General features: G+C 42.2%; 1 protein-coding gene across 1 annotated transcript in view; it reads left to right on the top strand.

Annotated features, from left to right (window-relative positions):
- The window catches only part of RBM33 (RNA binding motif protein 33), an 83829-nt gene that overhangs the window by 9905 nt on the left and 54194 nt on the right, over window positions 1–19730 (top strand). The window contains exons 2-6 of the mRNA XM_087820905.1: window positions 1787–1865; window positions 3701–3749; window positions 4704–4780; window positions 6643–6955; window positions 16749–16920. Coding sequence (XP_087677031.1) covers window positions 1787–1865; window positions 3701–3749; window positions 4704–4780; window positions 6643–6955; window positions 16749–16920 — 690 coding nt within the window. The remainder of the gene's footprint in view (window positions 1–1786; window positions 1866–3700; window positions 3750–4703; window positions 4781–6642; window positions 6956–16748; window positions 16921–19730) is intronic.

The following is a 19730-nucleotide window of genomic DNA, read 5'->3' as shown; positions in this document are numbered from 1 at the left end:
TGTCTAGTTCACCTTAATTAATTTCTTGAATAATTGTTTTTCATTTGATGTATGCCTTTAGGGTCAATTCCAGAGACTCTAAATAGTCATTTCATTAAAAACAGTTTGGCCAGTTTCCCAGGCCAGGGGTTGGAGCTCCTCATGCTCTCCTGGGAGCCAACTCCTCAAGGACTCTGTCTTTAACGTCTTCCGTTCCTGGGTCTATAAAGCACCTGTCCTGTTCGGTAGCATTTAGTAGGAATTGATGTATTATTACTTAGTAAGAACTTCTTTGGTTAATTCCAGCCCGAGGCTAGAAACATTGCAGGGTCTCTGTTGGTGTTTATATCCCCTGGCTCCCTAGGTGGACTTTCTGGGGAGGTATCTGTGTGCTGGTGCTTCTCAGGTCTCTTTGCTGCATGTGTATGCATCTGAGATGAAAAACTTTAATTTCAGGTCTTTGCTTTTCCAAATAATAAAAGTAAATTTAAAAATAAGGTATGAGCCCTGGTTGGTGTGGCTTAGTTGGTTGGAGTGTTGTCATGTGCACTGAAGGGTCATAGGCTCCATTACTGGTCAGGGCACATACCCAGACTGTGGATTCAGTCCCCAGTCCCTGGTCAGGGAATGTATGGGAGGCAGCTGATGGACGTTCCTCACTCACATCGATGTTTCTGTCTCTTTCTCTCCCTCCCTTTCTCTCTAAAATCAATTAAAAAAACATTCTCCCCTGAGGATTAAAAAAAAGAGATGTGGAGCATGCTGTGTGTGCAAAATATATGTTTAGTATAGGGGAAAATGTAAAATACTAATATTTTTTGCACTGATTACATGCTATGGTGGTATTTTTTGGATATTCTGGGTTAAATAAAATGTTTTTAAGTTTCACTTGTTAAAGTTTCATGCTTGTTTTTACCTTTTAAATTTGGCTACTGGAGAATTTAAAAGTACAATTGACCCTGGAACAACATGGTTTGAACTGCACGGATACACATATACGGACTTTTTTTGATAAATGTGTAGTTGGCAGTCTGAATCCCTAGCACAGATTCAACCAACCATGGATCAAAAACAGTATTTTTGGTTTGTGGTTGGGAATCTGCAGATGCAGAGGACAGACTCTATCTATGCATTGTGCTAGGCCTTTTTATAGGAGAGACTTGAGCGTCTGTGGATTGTGGTATTCTCAGGGTTTCTGGAACCAGCCTCCCATGGGTACCAAGGATGACTGTTAAGTTTTGGCAGAGGCCAGAGTTATACATGGATTTTCGACTGCATGGGCACGGGTGGGTTTTGGTGTCGCAACCCCTGCCTTGTTCAGGATGCACTGTATGTTTGTGTCGTGTTCCCGCTGTTGAGCGGTTCTCTACACTGTTCTAATGACTCCCTCAATGAGGGTCTTTGTTCTCTATGATTTATTTGGAAGAATGTAAAGATTACAAAAAGTATTATAACTATTAGCAAGTCAGCAACTTTTTCCTTTTTTGTAGTTGTAGTAAAAATATATACTCAGAAACCATTCTTTTATAAAGAGTATTTTGTTAAACTTTATGATTAAAAAAACCTGTTTTATTAGTGTTTTTTCATGCCTAATGATGTTCACTAAATTGATTTTCTTTGAGTAGCTTTGTACTTTAAAGTTTTTTAATTATTAAAAATGGCTAAAGTATTTGTAAGAGTTATATATGGAACTTTTGTATTTTAAAATGTCATACCAGGGATCCTCAAAAGAAAGGTTGTGTCAGTATTTGAATATGTGGATGTGTTTTAATTTTGGAAGACTGACTTTATGGTCTCTCCTTCACAGATGATGACTTTGATCAATTTGACAAGCCTGGTGCAGAGCGGTCCTGGAGGAGAAGGGCTGCGGATGAGGACTGGGACAGGTACAGACACCTTCTCGTGTCGGAGTCCACGCTGGTTTATCTCATTCTTCCACTTGGCTGTGCAGAGATCTTCTCTGAAAACAGTGTGTTGGTTGCCTGAGGCTCTTCCCAAATGGGCTGGAAAGCAAGGGCGGGCACTGCAGGCCTGTGCTGGGTGGCCAGCGGGATACTGGTTTTCTGATATCTCTCTGTGTTTCTATACGTTGATGGCATTGACCTGGTGGACACCCAGAGTTGTTGTTGGAGTACTCGTCCGCAAGAGTCCCTGTGTCCACATCCTATCCAATACTTGGTAGACTAAAATTTTTGCCATTTTAATATGTATTTTAAATTTGCATTTCCCTGAATCCTAGTGAAGATGAAAATATGTTGTATCTTTTTAGGATGCACACACACACGCACAGGCACACACACACTGGAAGTATAAGGGCAGTCCCCAGTAATGATAGATGTCAGTTCAGTGTAGTGCTTCCGATGAGTAGCTGGGCACTGGGCAGAGGGATGTGTACTGGGAGAAGTCCACAGGATGGAAGCTGGGGATGGAGTTCTGTTTACACATCTTACCATTTTCAATACTGTGTTGAAAATGTGAAAATGACTTTGGATTGCTGTCAGAAAGTTTAATATAAAGGTAGACTAAAGAACAGCAATGCTGTAAAATGAGGCCCGATTCCTGTTGGAAAACTAGGGTGTCCCAGAAGTTTCATGGAATACTCTGCATTGGAAACTACTTCTCACAGCCTTTATAAAGTTCAATACTCTCCAGTGACTCTTAACCTATAAGAAGTTACTCAGAGCTTAGAACACAGTCAGTCACCTGTAAAAGAAGTGGTTTTACTGGGAAGTAGTGATAACTGGTTTTGTTTAGAAGACTCTCCTGGGGAGCTGAATAAAATATGTGTATTTTAGCAGTTTACTCATCATTTGGATTTTCTCTTCTGTCAGCTATTTTTTCACATCTATGTCTGTTTTTCTTTTGGGTTATCTTCTCCTTGTTGATTTTAGGGATTCTTTGTGCTTTGGGAAATTTATTTTTTGTGCTTGTAGAGATTTCCTCCCAGTTTGTGGACTGTGTTCCCTTGAACAATACACAGTCTCTAAATAGGTTTTTCTAAGTAATATGAATATCTTAATCTTTCCCTGTATGGTTTTGTTTATTCTTTTTTATTAAGATATAAAATATATATCTGCAAGACTAGCACAAAACTCTGACATGCCCTTATAGGTCTGCTAAGGGTCTCTGTAGTGTGAGGAAGCCTGCTCCCATCATTCAGAACATAAACATGCTAACAGAAGACTGCAGGTGACTGATAGGCCTTCCGTGTCGCACAGAAATAACTCCCTCAGTTGTTAACGATGTCCTTGTATGTCGTCAGCAACATTATTGTTTCACGTTTTAATTTTTTCAGTTTTTGCAGTTTGATGAATGTCAAATTCTCAGTGGTTTTGCTTTTTAATTTTCCTAGTTAATGATGTTGGGCATCTTTTCCTATGTCTTGTAGATTTTTAAAGGTAGGAGAAAGCACAGATATTACTATATTTTATTGTTTTACTGATTACTGAACCAAGTCCAAAAAAAAAAGTGAAAGATCCCATGTTGAGGTGAGAAACTAAGCTTAGAGGTCTAGCAAGAGCCACCTCCCATAGCATAGCCTCTCATACTTAAGAGGACCAATGTTTCCTAAATGTTTGAAAATAAGTTCATTATTAATAAAGAAGGGAGAGTATAGCAAATGTAAGGTGAAAGTACCCAAGCCCCAGAGTCCTGGTAGATTCCCAACACCTACAGGCTTCAGTGTAATAGGGTGATACATTGGTTTGTCTCTTCTCCCCAGTGAACTGGAAGATGACTTACTTGGAGAAGATTTGCTGTCTGGCAAAAAGGTAAGAAAAACAGGTCTTTCTGAAACTAAATGGTAGTCATTTAATTACACTGAAAATATAGGAATAAATTCTCTGATAACTTATAACTCAAGCAGTAAAACCTATTTTTATAACCTATAAAATGCTAAGAAAAGACTACTTATTCATTTGCTTCATCTTTAAGTAGAAAACCAAGTCTTCCTTTTCTTAAGTCTTTTTCCCTAATGTTTGTGTGTGGGGCTTTGATTGTCTTTTGGGAGGGGGAATGGTAATTTATATATACCATAGAAATTATTTTAATAGGGAAGGAAAGTGAAGTTCCCCCCTGCCCACGCCTCTAAGATACTGGTGTATATTTAACCTGGAACTGTAGAAACATGACCAGTTGACAGAGTCACCAGCTGCTTCTGTGTACTGACATGATGAGTGCACACGGCATCAGGAACAGCAGTGAGGACTGGAGTAGTCAGTTTATTTTCACATGCCATCTCTATTGGACAAACCATACTTTTATTTTAATCCCTTATCATTTCAATTTGGTGATCCAGTTATCTAAAATCTGCTTATTTCTAAAATTTCACTTTTTTTCTTTAAAAAGTCTTTAGGTTTTGGATACTAACAGTGTTAAATTTAGTAAAATCTTAAGGATACCATTCTTTTTTGTGTGTAAGAAAAATTTTTGTTGGATGCCACCAAAAGACTTTCCTTTTCTGTTAGAATTAGAGTAAATATGGTCATTATGCTTATTGTTTCTATACTTACTTGACTGTGCATCTAAAAATTAGTCTGGGGTGTGAGTTTGCTATATGTGGGATTTCTTGTTTTGTCACTGTTATATTAAACTGAGAAAACTTTCTGAATGGCAAGTGTTTAATAACTAAGTTAGAAACAATCCAGTCAACATAATTTTGTACTTTCGTAAGAAGTCTTTTTGTGGAAGTGACACGCATTAAGTAGATCTCTTATTTTAATTAGAATCAGTCGGATTTGTCAGATGAAGAGCTGAACGATGATCTTTTACAAAGTGATAATGAAGACGACGAGAATTTCAGGTACGCAAAACGTTAGCTCCTTAAAGTGGTCTTCATTTAACTAAGTTGGTAAGAACTGTTTGTCATTGATAATTATAATGGAGATAACTTAATGTGGTATTATATCTTTAACATATGATTATATTCTAAGTGGGATGTTAATGTAACTGATGTGAAAGCCATATATATTTTTCTATAAGTAGATCAACTGTTTAAAGTCAGTGTTGGCCTTGCATTTATTGACCTCTGTGGGTTCTGCTGAGTGCAGGTTATAGGAAGGCTCAGTACAGGTATGCACCACTCTTTTAAAGAATTCCTGTATCTGGATGGAGCAATGACTCTGGACTTGTCATCTTGTTTGTTGCAGTTTGCTGCTTTTGTTTTCTCATGGACAGTTTTTGCTTATACCTAGCTGTTTCCTGTTTGGGACTTGCCATTTTTGAAATTCCTTTGGTCTGTACTTTAGACTCCAGTTGACTATCTGAATATAATTGTTTTAGTCTATTTGGGCTGCTATAATAAAATACCATAAACTGGGTAGCTTATAAATAGCAGAAATTTATTTCTCACAGTTCTGGGGGCTGGGAAGTCCAAGGCCAAAGTGCTAGCTCGGTCAAGGTTCTGGTGAGGACCCGCTTTCTGGTTCACAGATGGTGCCTTCTCCCTGTGTTCTCACGTGGTGGAAGAGGTGAGGGGCTTTCTGGGGTCCTTTATATAAGGGAACTAATCCCATCATGAAGCTCAAACCACATGACTTAAGCACCTCCCAAAGCCTTCTCCTCTACACACCAGCTGTCACATTGGGGGCTGCCCTTGACAGAGACCTTTGGAGCCCTAGCGGGTTTGGCTCAGTAGTTAGAGTGTCGGCACGCGGACTAAAGGGTTCCGGTTTCAATTCTGGCCAAGGGCAGGTACCTCAGTTACAGGCTCGGTCCCTGGCCCTGGTCAGGGTGTGTGGGAGGCAACCAATCACTGTGTCTCTCACATATTGATGTTTCTCTCTCTTTCTCTCTCTTCCTCCCCCCCCTAAAAAAAAAAATCAATGGAAAAATCCTCGAGTGAGGATTAAAAAAATTTTTTTTTGAATGTTGAGCAGACTTTTGGAGTTTTTAAGCCACACGATGTCTATGTGGCGTATTCAGTGTTTTGTTAGGATTGGGTACTTAATACGTGGGACTTATTTATCTGCAAAATCTTACTTTTAAGTGTATATTATACTTAAAATGGTATTTAGCTTTTGTGACTTAATAGGTAGAATGATTTTTTTTTTGCAGTTTTAAAACCCCTGGTATGTTACTCAGAAATTACGAACTAGTTTTTTCCTATTTGTGACTAGGATAAATTTTGTTTATTTGAACATTAAAATGTAGTTTTAATACACATGTTTAATATTTTGATTTTTAAATAGGAGTTTATGATTTGCACCATTGATTTTGAAAAAGAAAATAAATTGTTCTTATAATTCCATCTTTGACTTTCTCTTTATAGGGTAATACTCCAATTTTTACTTGGAAATCTTAGAAAACATGCCGTCCTTTCCATTCTGGTAGTTAGAATGAAACACACTTTATTTGCACTTAAACATTCAGACTTCAGCGTTTGCCAGTCAAGTCAGACCTGTTTTCCCAAATGGTTGATCTGATTCTCTTGCTCATGTAACCTGCAGCTGCTGATAGTGGGCATGCTGTCCCATTGAGTGTGGGGTGCTGGCTCAGCACAGCACACGGGCTCTGTTTTCAGTCATTGTTGGAGTGTGTGTGTATTTGTAAGAACTGGAATAACTTTCTCCAGTCAAGGTTTGTCCTTGCAACAGTTAACTGATATGTGATTTGGTTTTGGGCTCCATTCTGATTGGTACCTTCCTCTGTATTTTTGCCCTCTAGTTCTCAGGGTGTCACAATTAGTCTGGAAAACACATCTGGCATGGTCTCATCATACGAACTGGCTGACAGCACTAACGACCAGTCTGGGGAGCAGGAATCCGAGTATGAGCAAGGAGAGGATGAACTGGTTTATCACAAGTCCGATGCGTCTGAACTGTACGCTCACGAGTACCCAGAGGAAGGACAGTACGAAGGCCAGGATGCTGAGCTGACAGAGGACCACATGGAGTATGTGGAAGAGCCAGAGGAGGAGCAGCTGTACAATGACGAGGTGCTGGACATCGAGATCAATGAGCCTTTAGATGAATTCACAGTGAGTCCTTCTCCTTTGTACGCCAAAGATAACCTGGCTGCCAGGGCACAGGTTTCTAGACTGATTTGAAATGTATTTCCTTCCCTGGGGAGGGCGGGAAATTAGACCTTATTATCGCTGTCTGCCAGTTTCTTTATCTGAGCTGTGACAAAGTTTGTGTTGACAGCTTGTTTGGCGGAGGTAATGCTCCTTTGTCATCCTGGAAGGCTGTGCAGAATTGTGACCTTGAGGATTGCACCCTCAGGAAGAAAACAGCTTTGTGTGGTGGAGATACACTGTCAATTGTTGGAAGTACTTAATGCAGAGCTTTTATCCGGGCTTTAGACACGATCTGATAAAGTCCTCCTAAGGTGAAAAGATTATTGACCTGCTAAAGACATCTTTAAGGTGCTAATATTCCACAGTGATTGATGTCCTGTTCATTCATCCTTTCTGTGCCGAGAGCTGTCCAAACAGGAATAAAGAGATGGGAGGTTATTTTAGGGAATGTCATAGGAATTCGTTATCTGCAATCTGGAAGCGGAGATTGTACTGATTTTTATTTCAGAAAGATGATTTTCATACAGCTTTTTTTTTAAGTTGAATATCCACAGAGAAAACAGTGCTAGCGAAAGGTTGCTCATCTGTCCTTAGTGATTTATCATTAAAAGAGACTTGTTTTTGAAACAAACTCTTAACAAGATCACGCGGAAGGATGTGGTCTCCATGGCTGCAGTAGGATCTTGGGGTTCTCAGGACACTGGGATTGCACTGAGGTGCATGGTAAACTAGGGCTGTGGGTGGTGGTGGTGCAGAGTTTTGGGCTGTCCAGAGCTCCGTGGTGGGGGAGCTCTGCCCTATCCTCACGTTCTCATTCAGAGGAAGCTTGCATTTGAGAAAAGTGCAAAAGTTGCTGGATTTTGGCCAATGAGATATATATATATATGTATATATGTATATAATTTCAAAGAGGGTTTGTTTATGCGGAATCTTAGAATACTTAGTTCCAGTCATAATTGTGTTTACGTATCTCTGTAGTTATTTTTAAGACTTGCTTCTTTTTGAATGCTTTCCTTTCAGTAGGTATAGTAATGAAAACTGAAGTTTTGGTAAACAGAGGCACAGAAAAGGCATCCTGGGTACTTGTTCTTTGCTAAACCTGTAGTGATTTGTCTTGGTCATCCTTCCCGAGTATGGGCAGGTGCCCTCTGCTTTCCTGATGTGTTTGTACACCAGGTTAATGTGGGACACTACTTAGAATGCTTCTTAAAAAGTTAAGCCACGCTCTTTAAAAATTGTGCCTACTGATTTCCTAGTTGTAGCATTTTATTCTTACTAGTAATCATCAGTAAGGTGATTGGCTAGTTATACCTGGACCTCTCCCTTGTAAATGCAGTAGTTCAACAAGTCTTGACTGATGTGTAAGCACTGGGGGCACAAATATTGCTAAGACATGAAGCATGGCCTCTGCCTTCTGTGAACTTAGAACTTAGTGGAACAGACCACAACTAGAAAGCACTCGATACGTGAGTGTGCATGGCCACATGGGGCACCCTCACTGTGGCATACTGTCATAGTTTGTTTTGAAGAGAATTTCTAGTAAGTGAGTTTCCCCTACTTGTATTCCATCAGTGTACTGAGGTTACATTTAGGCCCCTGGTTTATCAGGTCCATCTGAAATATCCCTCCTTTTGTGGTCTGAGATTCAGGTATCCAAAAGAAAAAAATGTTGCAATTGAATATACACAAAGTACTTTTCTATGTTAAAATGAATTCTTTTCAGAATTTAAAAGATTTACTTAGAAATTCTGAAAGTGTAGTATTTTCAGAGTTAGGAACTTTAAAGATGAGCTGCGTAGTTGGGTGTCTATCCGTGAGTGGTGTCAGCTCACCTCTATACATGGAGCTTTACAGCCATGGTCATGCTTTCCTTTCTGCCGTGTTTCTCTAAGATGATTGGTGTCTTTATAGTTTACAGCGGTAGAATCTGGCATTACTTCTGTGGTCAGTAGGAGGACTTAAACTGTGAAATCCTCCCCCCAGCTCTGTAGCGAGGAGGCCGGCGCTGGTGCTCATGTTCATTCATTCCTCACTATTAGACTAACGAGCACATGAGTAGATCGCATGCCTGTGTGTCCATGGAGTTTAGTTTATTAAATGTTTACTTACCTGTGGTTGTGGGTCCTGCTCTGCGCAGTGCTGACCACGAGCACGTTCTGTCAGTTTGAGCTCACTGGAGAGCATGTGGAGGATTCTGTGTACCACGGGCAGAGTCAAACCACAGGGCTTGACATGTGAAGAAGCAGGTCTGCACTGGTGAGCAGCTGGTGTTCTTTCCCCTTATTCTCAAAAGTGCGAGTCTTTACATGCTGGAGATTTTGCTGGTTCTGTTCTTGAGAGTGAAATGGAATTTGGCTTAAAAACTTGTACTTAGGAAGGAATGGAGTGTATATCGCTTATTATTTAACAAAATGTTAGAAAATTATTTGTCGAGTGATTTCCACTGTAAGCACAGTCAGTTTATTTGGGGCCTTTGAAATGAACACAGTGACACTTCATAAAACATTGTGTAAGAACAGTTTCAGGCTGGTATTTTATGAAAAGGGTAGCAGAGTTTGTTTCCCAGTGAGAATCCAGTGGTGCAGACTGTACTCGGGTGTCTGTTAGCTGAACTTTTGATTGGCATCATCTGGCCATATTTGTTCTGCTCTCTGTGACTCATGAGTGGTGATAGTTGGTTTCTGACGGTCTCGTCTGCCTTGGACATTTTGGAAGCTTGTTTACATTGGGACAGTGGATATTCCTCTCTCTTTATACTGTACAGGTCGTTCAAGCTCTATGGCCCATTCACTCTTTGTTGCCTGCCTGTAACCATCCAGTGTTTGTTTACTGGGGGGCCAGGGGACGCTGGAAGTCCATCTCCCCCAGATAGGGTCACATCTTCTTGTCACTTGTTGGCGATAATTGCAGGAACCCTTCTTTCTCTCTCAGCTTGGCTGCTTCCTTCTTTGTGCCCTCAGGGCCTCCTACCTGCTGATGTACTCCTTCTATTGCATACAGCACCTGTGTTGAATCAAATTGTCGTTGTTTTGTTGTCTTCCGTCGCTATGAGAGTGGTTTGAACCAGGCGTGGTCCCTGCCCCTTACTGCTGCCAAGCTCTCCTTGGGAGCATGTGGTCACTTTCTTTTTAGGTTACTCTCCTTAGTGCTGATTTTATTAGAGCGATTTCTCAGGGCACTTGGAGTTTGGAGCAGAGCCCCTGTCACTGGCTGTAGCAGTTGGGTTACATGCTGTGCTCTGTTCTCATTAGCACAGGGGAGGTCACCTTCCTTTGTGCTTAGTTCTTTCTCCTCAGGCAGGTAACTGCTGTAGTAAAATGTGCTAAAACAATTAAGCATGAGCCAGCAAGATGAAAAGTGCTGAAAATTCTCCAAAAGCTCTATGAGAAATACTTATTTTCTCTTTAATAGCTGTTAGGATGAAGCATTCTTGCAGGCTTATGAAGGGACATCTTTGGAGGAATGTTAATGATTAGACCCAGCCTTAGAGTATAAATGACCTCATAATATGTGTGAGTTAATAAGGCAGCATATGTCATACATACTTAGAAAGGATTGATCATTTTGGGAAAAGTTGGATCTCTCCTTGTACCTTATACCTATGTGGATCTCAGATTGAATAAAGATTTCACTGTAGCCCGGCTGGGCGTGGCTCAGTGGTTGAGTATCGACCTAGGATCCAGGCGATTGGGGTTCGATTCCCAGTCAGGGCACATGCCCGGGTTGCGGGCTCCATCCCCAGCAGGGGGCATGCAGGAGGCGGCTGATCAATAACTCTCATCATTGATGTTTCTCTTTCTCTCTCCCCCTCTCTCCCTCTTCTTCCCTCTCTGAAATCAGTAAAGATATATTAAAAAGATTTCAGTGTAAGAAAAACAAACAAGCATACATGCACGCACAGACACCAAATGTACATGTATTAGAAGGAGACATTTTAATAATGATGGGTTTAGCTTTATGTTTACCAGTAAATTGGAATACTCACTGAATGTTAGAAGTTTATTTCCCACCAGTGTACAGAAGTCCAGGGGGCATTTCAGACCTGGCGTTGTCCTCCCCAGGACAGTGGGGCCACTCGGAATTGCGCATGACATTTTGTCCCGTCTCATGAGCTGTGCCTTATGTTCAGTGTATACAGATGAGCCCCTATAGAAAGGGTGAATAATGTGAGAAAGTAATCCAAAAATTAGATAAGGAAATGACCAGGAAGTATGTAAAATACATTCAGTAACATAAAAGTTAAAACAAAATTTAGAATTTTACCCTATTTTAATACTGGCAAAAATAAAACTTATTGGTCAGGTATAGTCTCATTCAGTTGAGGAACCTTTGTGCAAATAGTGACTGCCGGGAGGCAGTTTTCCTTGGTCTGTCATGTCTGGGTGTTTTGTGAGCGAAGAGCTGACTGCCCTTTGTTCCTGGGTGTCTTCTCAAGGATGTTTGATACATAAACAGCCTTGAGAGACTGAGTGCTTTCCTCCTGAGCAAGGGGCAGGCATGCTTTCTGCTCGTCACAGACTCAGGATCCCCTGTGTGCAGGTTCACCCCCACCTTCACACGGCCTGGAGCCTGTGTCTTCTCGCAGCACCCACCAAACAGTGGCATACAAGAGGGTAAAGTCTTAGACTCTTCACTGTTCTCGACAGTATCAAAAGCCTTAGAGTCCTTGGTTTTATCCACTTTGACAAAGTCATCTGAAAGTTCATCTGGGATGTGTTTAAAGATAGCACAGGTATTTGTCTGCAGCCTTGAGAATAAATGGAACCATGTAGATATTTCTGGAAGGTCAAGTAAATGGTGGCCTTACCTTACAGGGACTGTAGGGCACCTCTCTGTCGGACATGGAAAGAGGCTCATGATGTGTCAGGTGAGAAGAGCAAGATAACAGAATTACCTGCTTAAGTTCCCCAGTAACTGTGCATAGGTGTGTGTGTGAGAGACTCAAAAACCATCTATGGATAAAGACAAAAATGGTAATAGTGAGTGCCTTGAGGTGGTGGGGATGTTTTATGTTTTGTACACCAAACATTTTTAAATGGTTTGTTTTTGCTCTGAGAATAACTTCTGTCAACACAGAAACACAGGGTGGTTAAAATGTTGACCCTTTAGCCCAGCTGGCGTGGCTCAGCGGTTGAGCATCGACCTAGGATCCAGGAGATCAAGGTTCGATTCCCTGTCAAGGCACATGGCCCATGTTGCGGGCTCAATCCCCAGTCAGGGGCGTGCAGGAGGCAGCCCATCAATGACTTTCTCTCATCATTGATGTTTCTCTCTCTCTCTCTCTCCCCCCCTCTCCCCCCCCCTTCCTCTCTTAAATCAATAAAAACATATTTTAAAAAAAATGTTGACCCTTTAATTTGGAAGGCTCAGAACTAGATTGCATTTGTTTAACTCCTGGGATTTCTACTTGCTGTAACTCTCACATGAAATACCTATGGGTTGTTTTCAGTACAAATCTGTCTGTAGAACAGAAAGTAAACTCTCATCTAGATTAAATAGTTGATCTTTTTATACCACCTGTTAGGAGGTAGACTTTTTTTAAAGTCACACATACATTTACTTTCTTAGCCTTCTGTCCTTGATTGTTGGTTTACCTTGTTTATGCTGCTTGTTTTTGTGTTGACTGACGATTCCTTGTACTAATGCCCTTTGTTCTTAGGACTTTTACCAGTCCTTGGAGGCAGGGGTGTGCTGGCTTGTTTTCTTAGAGTGGGATTACTGTCTGGCAGGCAGTCACAAAGACCATTATTTAGCACTGGGGCCTGGTTCTGTTCATGTACTCAGGAATTGGTGTCTTGTGCTGTTTGTCCTGTTCATGTGCTCAGGAGTCGGTGTCCTGTGCTGTTCCAGCACCTTTTAGAGAGCTTTGTTTTTGGAGGGCTGTCATTGCATCTTTTTTAGAAGTCTAAGTTATATAGTCCTCAGGGAGGACCAGCCGCTTTAATTTACCACGTAAAGGTGTCTTCCTAGTTTTTGACCCATTTTCTTAAATGCCTGCTGGGTGTTGATGAACCAGTAGCGCTTGGCTCATGTTGCCTGGCAGTGCACATGGCTCTGGGTTGCTTCAGACGGGGGGAGAGCATCCTGCAGTTCAGATGACTTCATCTCAGGAGCTGTGTTTAAGCACATACTGTATTAGAATCTGAATTATGGAACTAAAAAGTAATTTCAACTTGAAAAGCCTATTTTAGGTGGCTCCTTTTACTTAACGAATGTTCTTGGTTGTTAATACAAAGAAATCACTATACTCAAAACAAATTAGAAAGATCTAATTATGAAGATGATCGGTTTTTCTAATTGTACGGCCACATCAGCGCCATTGTGCTGTTGTCTTCAAAAATGGTTTAAAAGGTTTGCTATTTTAGTTTTGGCACATATAGAGGAAGAGATGAGAGAAGTTTTTAAAAATCTTTGCACTGTTTAAATATTTATTTCTCAGTTGTGATAACATTTACGTTCAGTGATGGGCACAGATATGAAGTGTGCAGTTCAGTGTTTTGATGTGTGAGTCCATCCAAGTCACTATCCTCTCATTGGTAAGAAACAGCTCATTACCCCAGAGAGTTCCCTCTTCTTTCCAGTCAGTCCTGGCTCCTCAGAGGCAAACACTGTTCTTACTTTGTCACCTTAAATTAGTCTTTCCTACTAGAACTCTGTCAGTGTCGTCCAGTGGAACGTGATGGTACAGTGGTATCTGTGTAGCTTCTTGCTCAGCACAGTGTGTGTGTGTCAGCAGTGCCTCCCACTTTATGATGTGCTTTACTTGGTCATTGTCCTCATGATAGATACTTGGGTGGTTTCCATTTTTTGCTATGAATAAAGTAACTGTAGAAATTATTTTACACATCCTTTTGTGGCTGTATCTTTCCCTTGGTATTAACTAGGAGTGGAGTTACTGGGACCAGGTAGAGTTATGCTCAGTTCTGTACAGAATCACCACATGGTTTTCCAAAGTGGCCATATTCTTCTCCCCCACCAGCCCTATGTGAGAGTCTCAGTTCTCTGTCATTTGATGTTGTTAGTTGTGTCCATTCAGTATGTACTTCTAGTAGGCATGTTACCATGGTCTGGTTTGTAGTTCTCTGGTCACTAATGATGTTTTATACCTTTCTGGGTGCTGCTCTTATATACCTTCTTTGCATCCATTTTTGGTCTCTTTTTAAAAAGTAGGTTGTCTTTCTAATTTTTGTATATGCTATACATAGTCTATATAGTCTACACAGAAAATATGTATTGTCATACAGACATATATTCTCTGTAGATTTTTTGTGAAGATTGTAGTATCTCTACATATTGTCTGTGTATTTTAGATATCTATATATTCTAGATGTAAGTCCATTGGCATATATACATAATGAATATTTTCTCTGAGCTTGTGGCTTGTGTTTTAATTTTCATAAAGCTATTTTTTAATGAGCAGAAAATTTCTATTTTGATGAACACTAATTTCGTTACCCAAGAAAGCTTTGCCTACCCCAAAGTTTCACAGATGATAGTCCATGTTTTCTTTTGGAAGCTTTATAGTATTAGCTGTTTTTAGCTTAGGTCCATGGTCTGTCTCAACCAAGAAATGTGTGTGGTATGAGATTCATTTTTTCCTGTATGTTTATTAGTTTTTGCGCCATTATTTGTTGTAAAGACTTTCCCTCCCCATTGACTTAATTGCCTTATGCTTCTGTTGAGGACCAATTGACCATTTAAGTTTGGATCTCTTTCTGGAATCTCTTTTTTGTTTCATTGCCAGCGCTGTCCTGTCCTAGTTACTGTGACATTACATCAGGTAGTGTAAAGCCACCAGTTTTGTTCTTCTTTTTGAGATTGTTTGGGCTGTTCTAGGACCTTTGAATTTCTATATAAAGTCTGTAATTGACTTGTTGATATCTACTAAAAATTTGGTTGGGCTTTGATGAAGATTGCATTGTATCTTTAGATCACATTGGGGAAAGACTAATGGTCATGTTGCTTGTTAATAAACACAGTTTAATCCCATTTCTAACCTGTCCTTTAATTTCTTTTTTTTGCCTTATTAACCTTACATTTGAGAGCATCTGTTCTTGATGGTGGGGGATGTTCAGATATGTCGACCACACAGAGGGTCAGTGCTCCAGCCCCGTATTGTTCAAGGGTCACCTGTATTTGTTTCAAATAAACAGTTTTCACTCACCTTGTTCTCTTTAGATTTCTTGGCTGGAAGTATTGGTACAGAATAAACATTAGTTTCGTTCTGTCTTGGTTTGTGTTCAGCTTGTTTGGAAAGTCTTTGAACTATTATTACTGTTAATGGTTGAAGTAGAAGTGACGGTTGTGATAGAGCCTTTGCTTTGTTGGTAGTCATTTCTTTTCCTCTTCAGTGGCCTTTCCCAGTATGGTCTGTGGACCAGCATATGGGCTTTACCTCATGCTTGTTAGCAATGCTGACTCTCAGGCCCCGCCCTAAGCCTTCAGAATCAGATTCCCTGTCATTGGTAGAAACATGCTGTTGGCCCACTGTGGGTGGAGGTGGAGGATGAGCTCTCCTTTGTTCAGTTTGAGTGTAGTTCAGTGCACACCCAGCTGGATCCATCTCATACATCACTCATTTTGGTTTCAGCTATTGAATAATACAGAAATAATGGTGTCAGACCAAAAAAGTGCCAAGATGTTGGTACTTTACAGCCCTGTAGTAGTGAGTGTCTGAATGCTGAAGGGTGCTGTGATCACTACCCCTAAAGTAAAGTTACAGTTTGCATTCATCATCTTTCTTCAGGCATTTGCGCTCCTGAAGATGTGTATCTACTTGTAGGATTTATAGCAACGAGTATGTGCATTTGTAGCTGATCTTTTTACACAGAAAATGTTGGGGGAAGAATGCAGAATGATTGCATTGTTAGTTTAATTTTTTTTCTTGTGCATTTGTAAGTGAAACTTCATTTTTCATTCTGTTATGTGTAAAGGGCATTTAAATATTATGACATGAAAATAAAGAGATAAATTTTTGAAAGTTTATAAAAGGTATTTAAATGAACCCAGCACTCAGTAGGTATCTAACACTAGGTCACTAAGACCTACTATGAGGTGAAAAGCAGTTGGTGTCAATAGGAACGTGAGTGATACGGGCAGTGAGAATTGTTGATGAAGAGGAACATTTGGTTTGGACTAGATCAGGCAGAGCTTTTGTAGGTATAGTGATGCAGTGAAATGTAAGGTACAAGCATTTTTTGTGAGAAGCAGTGACTGAGGAGAAAAACTAGTCCTGCTGGTGCCCTGGTTGGAGCTGAGGTGGTGGTGGGCCACCCGCAGACAGGCATGGAGCAGAGGGGAGTGGTGAAGGGTGGACTTTGGATGCTACAAGCAGATCAGCCCTCCAGCAGGTGGGAGCATCGGCAGCAGCAGGCATTCGAGGGGCTGGGTCTGCAGTTATGGGACATGCCAAGCCTGTGGAACAAGGAGGGTGCTGTCATCTGAGATAGGCGGCAGGGGGGGCCACGTGCTGCTGAGCGAGCCCGTGGAACTCGAGTGTTAGCTTAGCTAGTACACCGGACTCTGCTCGAATCGGATCCAACTCCAGGCCCGCAGGGGGTTGACTTCCCTTTCCTCTCTGAGGTGCATTTAGCAGCGTGCTGGAATCTAATCTTCCTCTAACATTGGGTCAGTTTTAATGGTCGAGGCTGTTTCTCCTGGATGTGGTGCAGTGCTCCGCATGGCCTCGGGTAGGGTGTTTCGCAGTGCTTTTACGCCTTGGCTGTAAAGAGCTGAGCCCCTGTGTGCTCCGCAGGGGAGCATGGAGACCCTGGAGCTGCAGAAGGAGGCGAAGGAGGAGTCAGAGGACGAGGAGGACGAGGACGAGGGGTCCGGGCGGCTGCGCTTCAAGACGGAGCGGAAGGAGGGCACCATCATCAGGCTCTCGGACGTGACCCGGGAGCGCCGCAACATCCCGGAAACCCTGGGTGAGCCTTTCCTGCCCCATCTTTCCTCCCGTTTCAGCTTCCTCCGCAGCACTACTGCGGGTCGTCAGACAGGTAAGAATGGTCGGCCTTGTAGGTCGCCGGCGTGCCGTAGGCGGGCCATGGGCACAGTCGAGTGCGGTGCCAGCAGGCCATTCCGTGGAAGCGCAGGGTGACTCGTAGACGCAGTCACTTGACCGTCATTCTGAGCAGGCCCCGCTATTAAAGATTGACAGCAGGCTGTTGCTGATCAACAGAGAGCCTTTTTCAGGCCCCCCCCCGCCCCCCGCCCCCGTTCCTTCCCGTGTCCACTGCAGAGAATAAAGCAGTGGTTCTCAAATATGAGTGGGCAAGGCACCCAGAGGGCTCGTCAGCCCGGATTCTTGGACCCACTCCCAGGTCTTCTGATTCAGGCACTGAGGGCAGAGCCCAACCCGTGTGCGTTTGTTTTTTCTAATCCTCACTGGAGGATATTTTTCCCATTGCTTTCTCAGAGAGAGTGGAAGGGGGAGAGAGAAGGGGAGGGAGGGGAGAGGGAGAGAAAGAGAGAAACATCAATGTGGGAGACACATTGACTGGTTGCCTCCTGCACGTGCCCCAATTGGGGCCAGGATTGAGACTGCGACTGAGGTATGTGCCCTTGGTCAGAATCGAACCCAGGACCTTTCAGTCCTTGGGCCAATGCTCTAACCACTGAGCCAAACCAGCTAGGGCCACAGGTACATTGCTGATGCATTGCCAAGTGATGCTGCTCCCGCTGTTCCGGACCCCACTTTGAGAACAGCTGCGATATTATACCACATTTGGGGGCGGGGGGAAGGTGGAAGGCTAGAGGATTGTACCTGCTCTCTGGGCTCAGTCAGAATAACAATCAAGACGCCCTTAGTTTCTACCTTTATTACTTCTTAAAAGTAATAAGGTAGTAACTTTTTTTGTAGCCATTATTTGTAGCCATTTTTGGTTAGAACATTATTTGTCGCCATTTTTTGGTTAGAAACATGAGCCTGTATCTGTAAGTGGCAGATATGAATTCCAAGTCAGGACACTAAGCCCCCAAGGTGCACAAGTTAACAGCAGTGAGCCAGTCATGTCATGTTACTTTACCAGTGAGCTTCTTGGAGAGAGTATTCTAGAATCGTACCGCTCTCCACTTCTTCCCCTAACAGTTTCTTTCATCTCTACGTCTTCGGCCCAACCAGCATTTCCCTAGACTTTTCTCAAGTTAAGGTATAAAGTTGCTGGTCCAGGACAGTATAAGTTTCTAAGAGGGATGATTTGAAGTTGGCTTTGGGCAAAAGGAGGTGAAGCACAGGTCTTAAAACATGGGAGGAAACAAAAGTCCCTTCAGCAGGAGAACGGTGGCATTGCACATCGCAGTCTTGGGCTGGGACCGCGGACAAGGGCAAAATGACGCCTGTGGCTGAGCACCAGAGGGCAGCGAGCAGCAGTGGCTCAGTAGGGAAGTGGCCTGGGGCCTTCTGGAGCTGAAGGCTGCCTCGTTGGGGGCGGGTGGTCATTCTTCTGGTTTCCGCTGCTATGTTAGAGGGGATGGCTTTGTTGCATCCTTGGGAACCCTACGTACCTAGTCATAATAACTGGGGTCGCCGCACATGGGAAGGCTGTGAGATCACCCGATAGTTGCCATTAAGAGTGGAGAGACTTTTCCCTCTGCAGCCAGTTCCTTATAGGCCTCAGTGCATTTCGGGGTCTCCCTCCCCGACCCTCATTGCCTCTGCCCAGCCCCTCTCCTCAGCTGGGCCATCCTGTCCTGTCCATTTACCTGACCCAGGCCTGACAGTGGTGAGACGTCCAGCATCCTGTGTTCCTGATTCGTTTTGTCTTTGTCTTCTCTTTGTTTTCAGGACCTTTGCCTCATTTCATTCTTTTCAGGGTCCTTTGTACTTCCTTTATTGAAGAGCTCGTGTAGGATCTCTTTTTTCCTTTTTAAGGCATCTGGCAGCTTTATAGCCATGTCATCCTGAGACCAGAGGCTGGAAGGAGTTAGTGGTGGGCCAGTCAGCCTCCTCAAATGTGGGAGAGTGGGCCTGAGGTCTTTCGAGGCGTTGTGGCTTAAGCATAAACAATTTGACCATTTATCATTCTCTCAACTTAAAAAAAGGCTTTAAACACATTTGTGCAGAAATAATTGATTAGATAATGGGGCAAATGAAAATGGGGCTAAAAGTGTCTTTCTTGGCTCTGTGTGTGTGAGCCCTAACCTAGGAAAGCTTAGGTTTTGGAAACATACGTTTTCTAGAACCTGAGAAGAGGATTATTCTCAGTACAAGCAGGATTTTACTCTCCATTTAAAGATTGGGTTCCTAAAACAGTGAGCTTCCTTATTATTTGAATACTCCTGTCCCCCCAGCAAAAGGTTAGTTTTGTTTATAAGTAAGATACTTAGAGAGAGAGGTTGCTGTAGTAGTTGGTAAACTAGAAATTTCTTGACCATTCATCTGTGTGCTCGTGGTGAGGGAAACAGTACTTTCAGATTCTGTGTAGAAGTAATGCAGTTGTTTGAGTGTACAAAGCTGTTTACTTATTCTTTGTAATGGGTTTTATTTTTAATATCTTGCTACCAAAATACATATATTGTGTCATGTGGTATATTTTTTTGACAAATGAAGTCTTTTAACATTTTGACTACAAATAGTTATTTTGTGAAACCATTAATATGAGAACACCCCACACTTTTAAAAGAAGAAAGAAATGAGGCCCTGGTGTCCCCATTTCTGAGCCTTTAGTCCGCATGTGGAATAGCAGTTTCCTTTAGGATCTGAAGGGTGATTGGGTCACCGTCAGTTCTTTTCACA

Source organism: Miniopterus natalensis, chromosome 10 (genome assembly GCF_054644295.1).
Source record: "Miniopterus natalensis isolate mMinNat1 chromosome 10, mMinNat1.hap1, whole genome shotgun sequence".
Taxonomy (NCBI): Eukaryota; Metazoa; Chordata; class Mammalia; order Chiroptera; family Miniopteridae; genus Miniopterus; species Miniopterus natalensis.
Note: the sequence above shows the minus strand (reverse complement) of the source record. Positions and strands in the feature narration are given on the sequence as shown.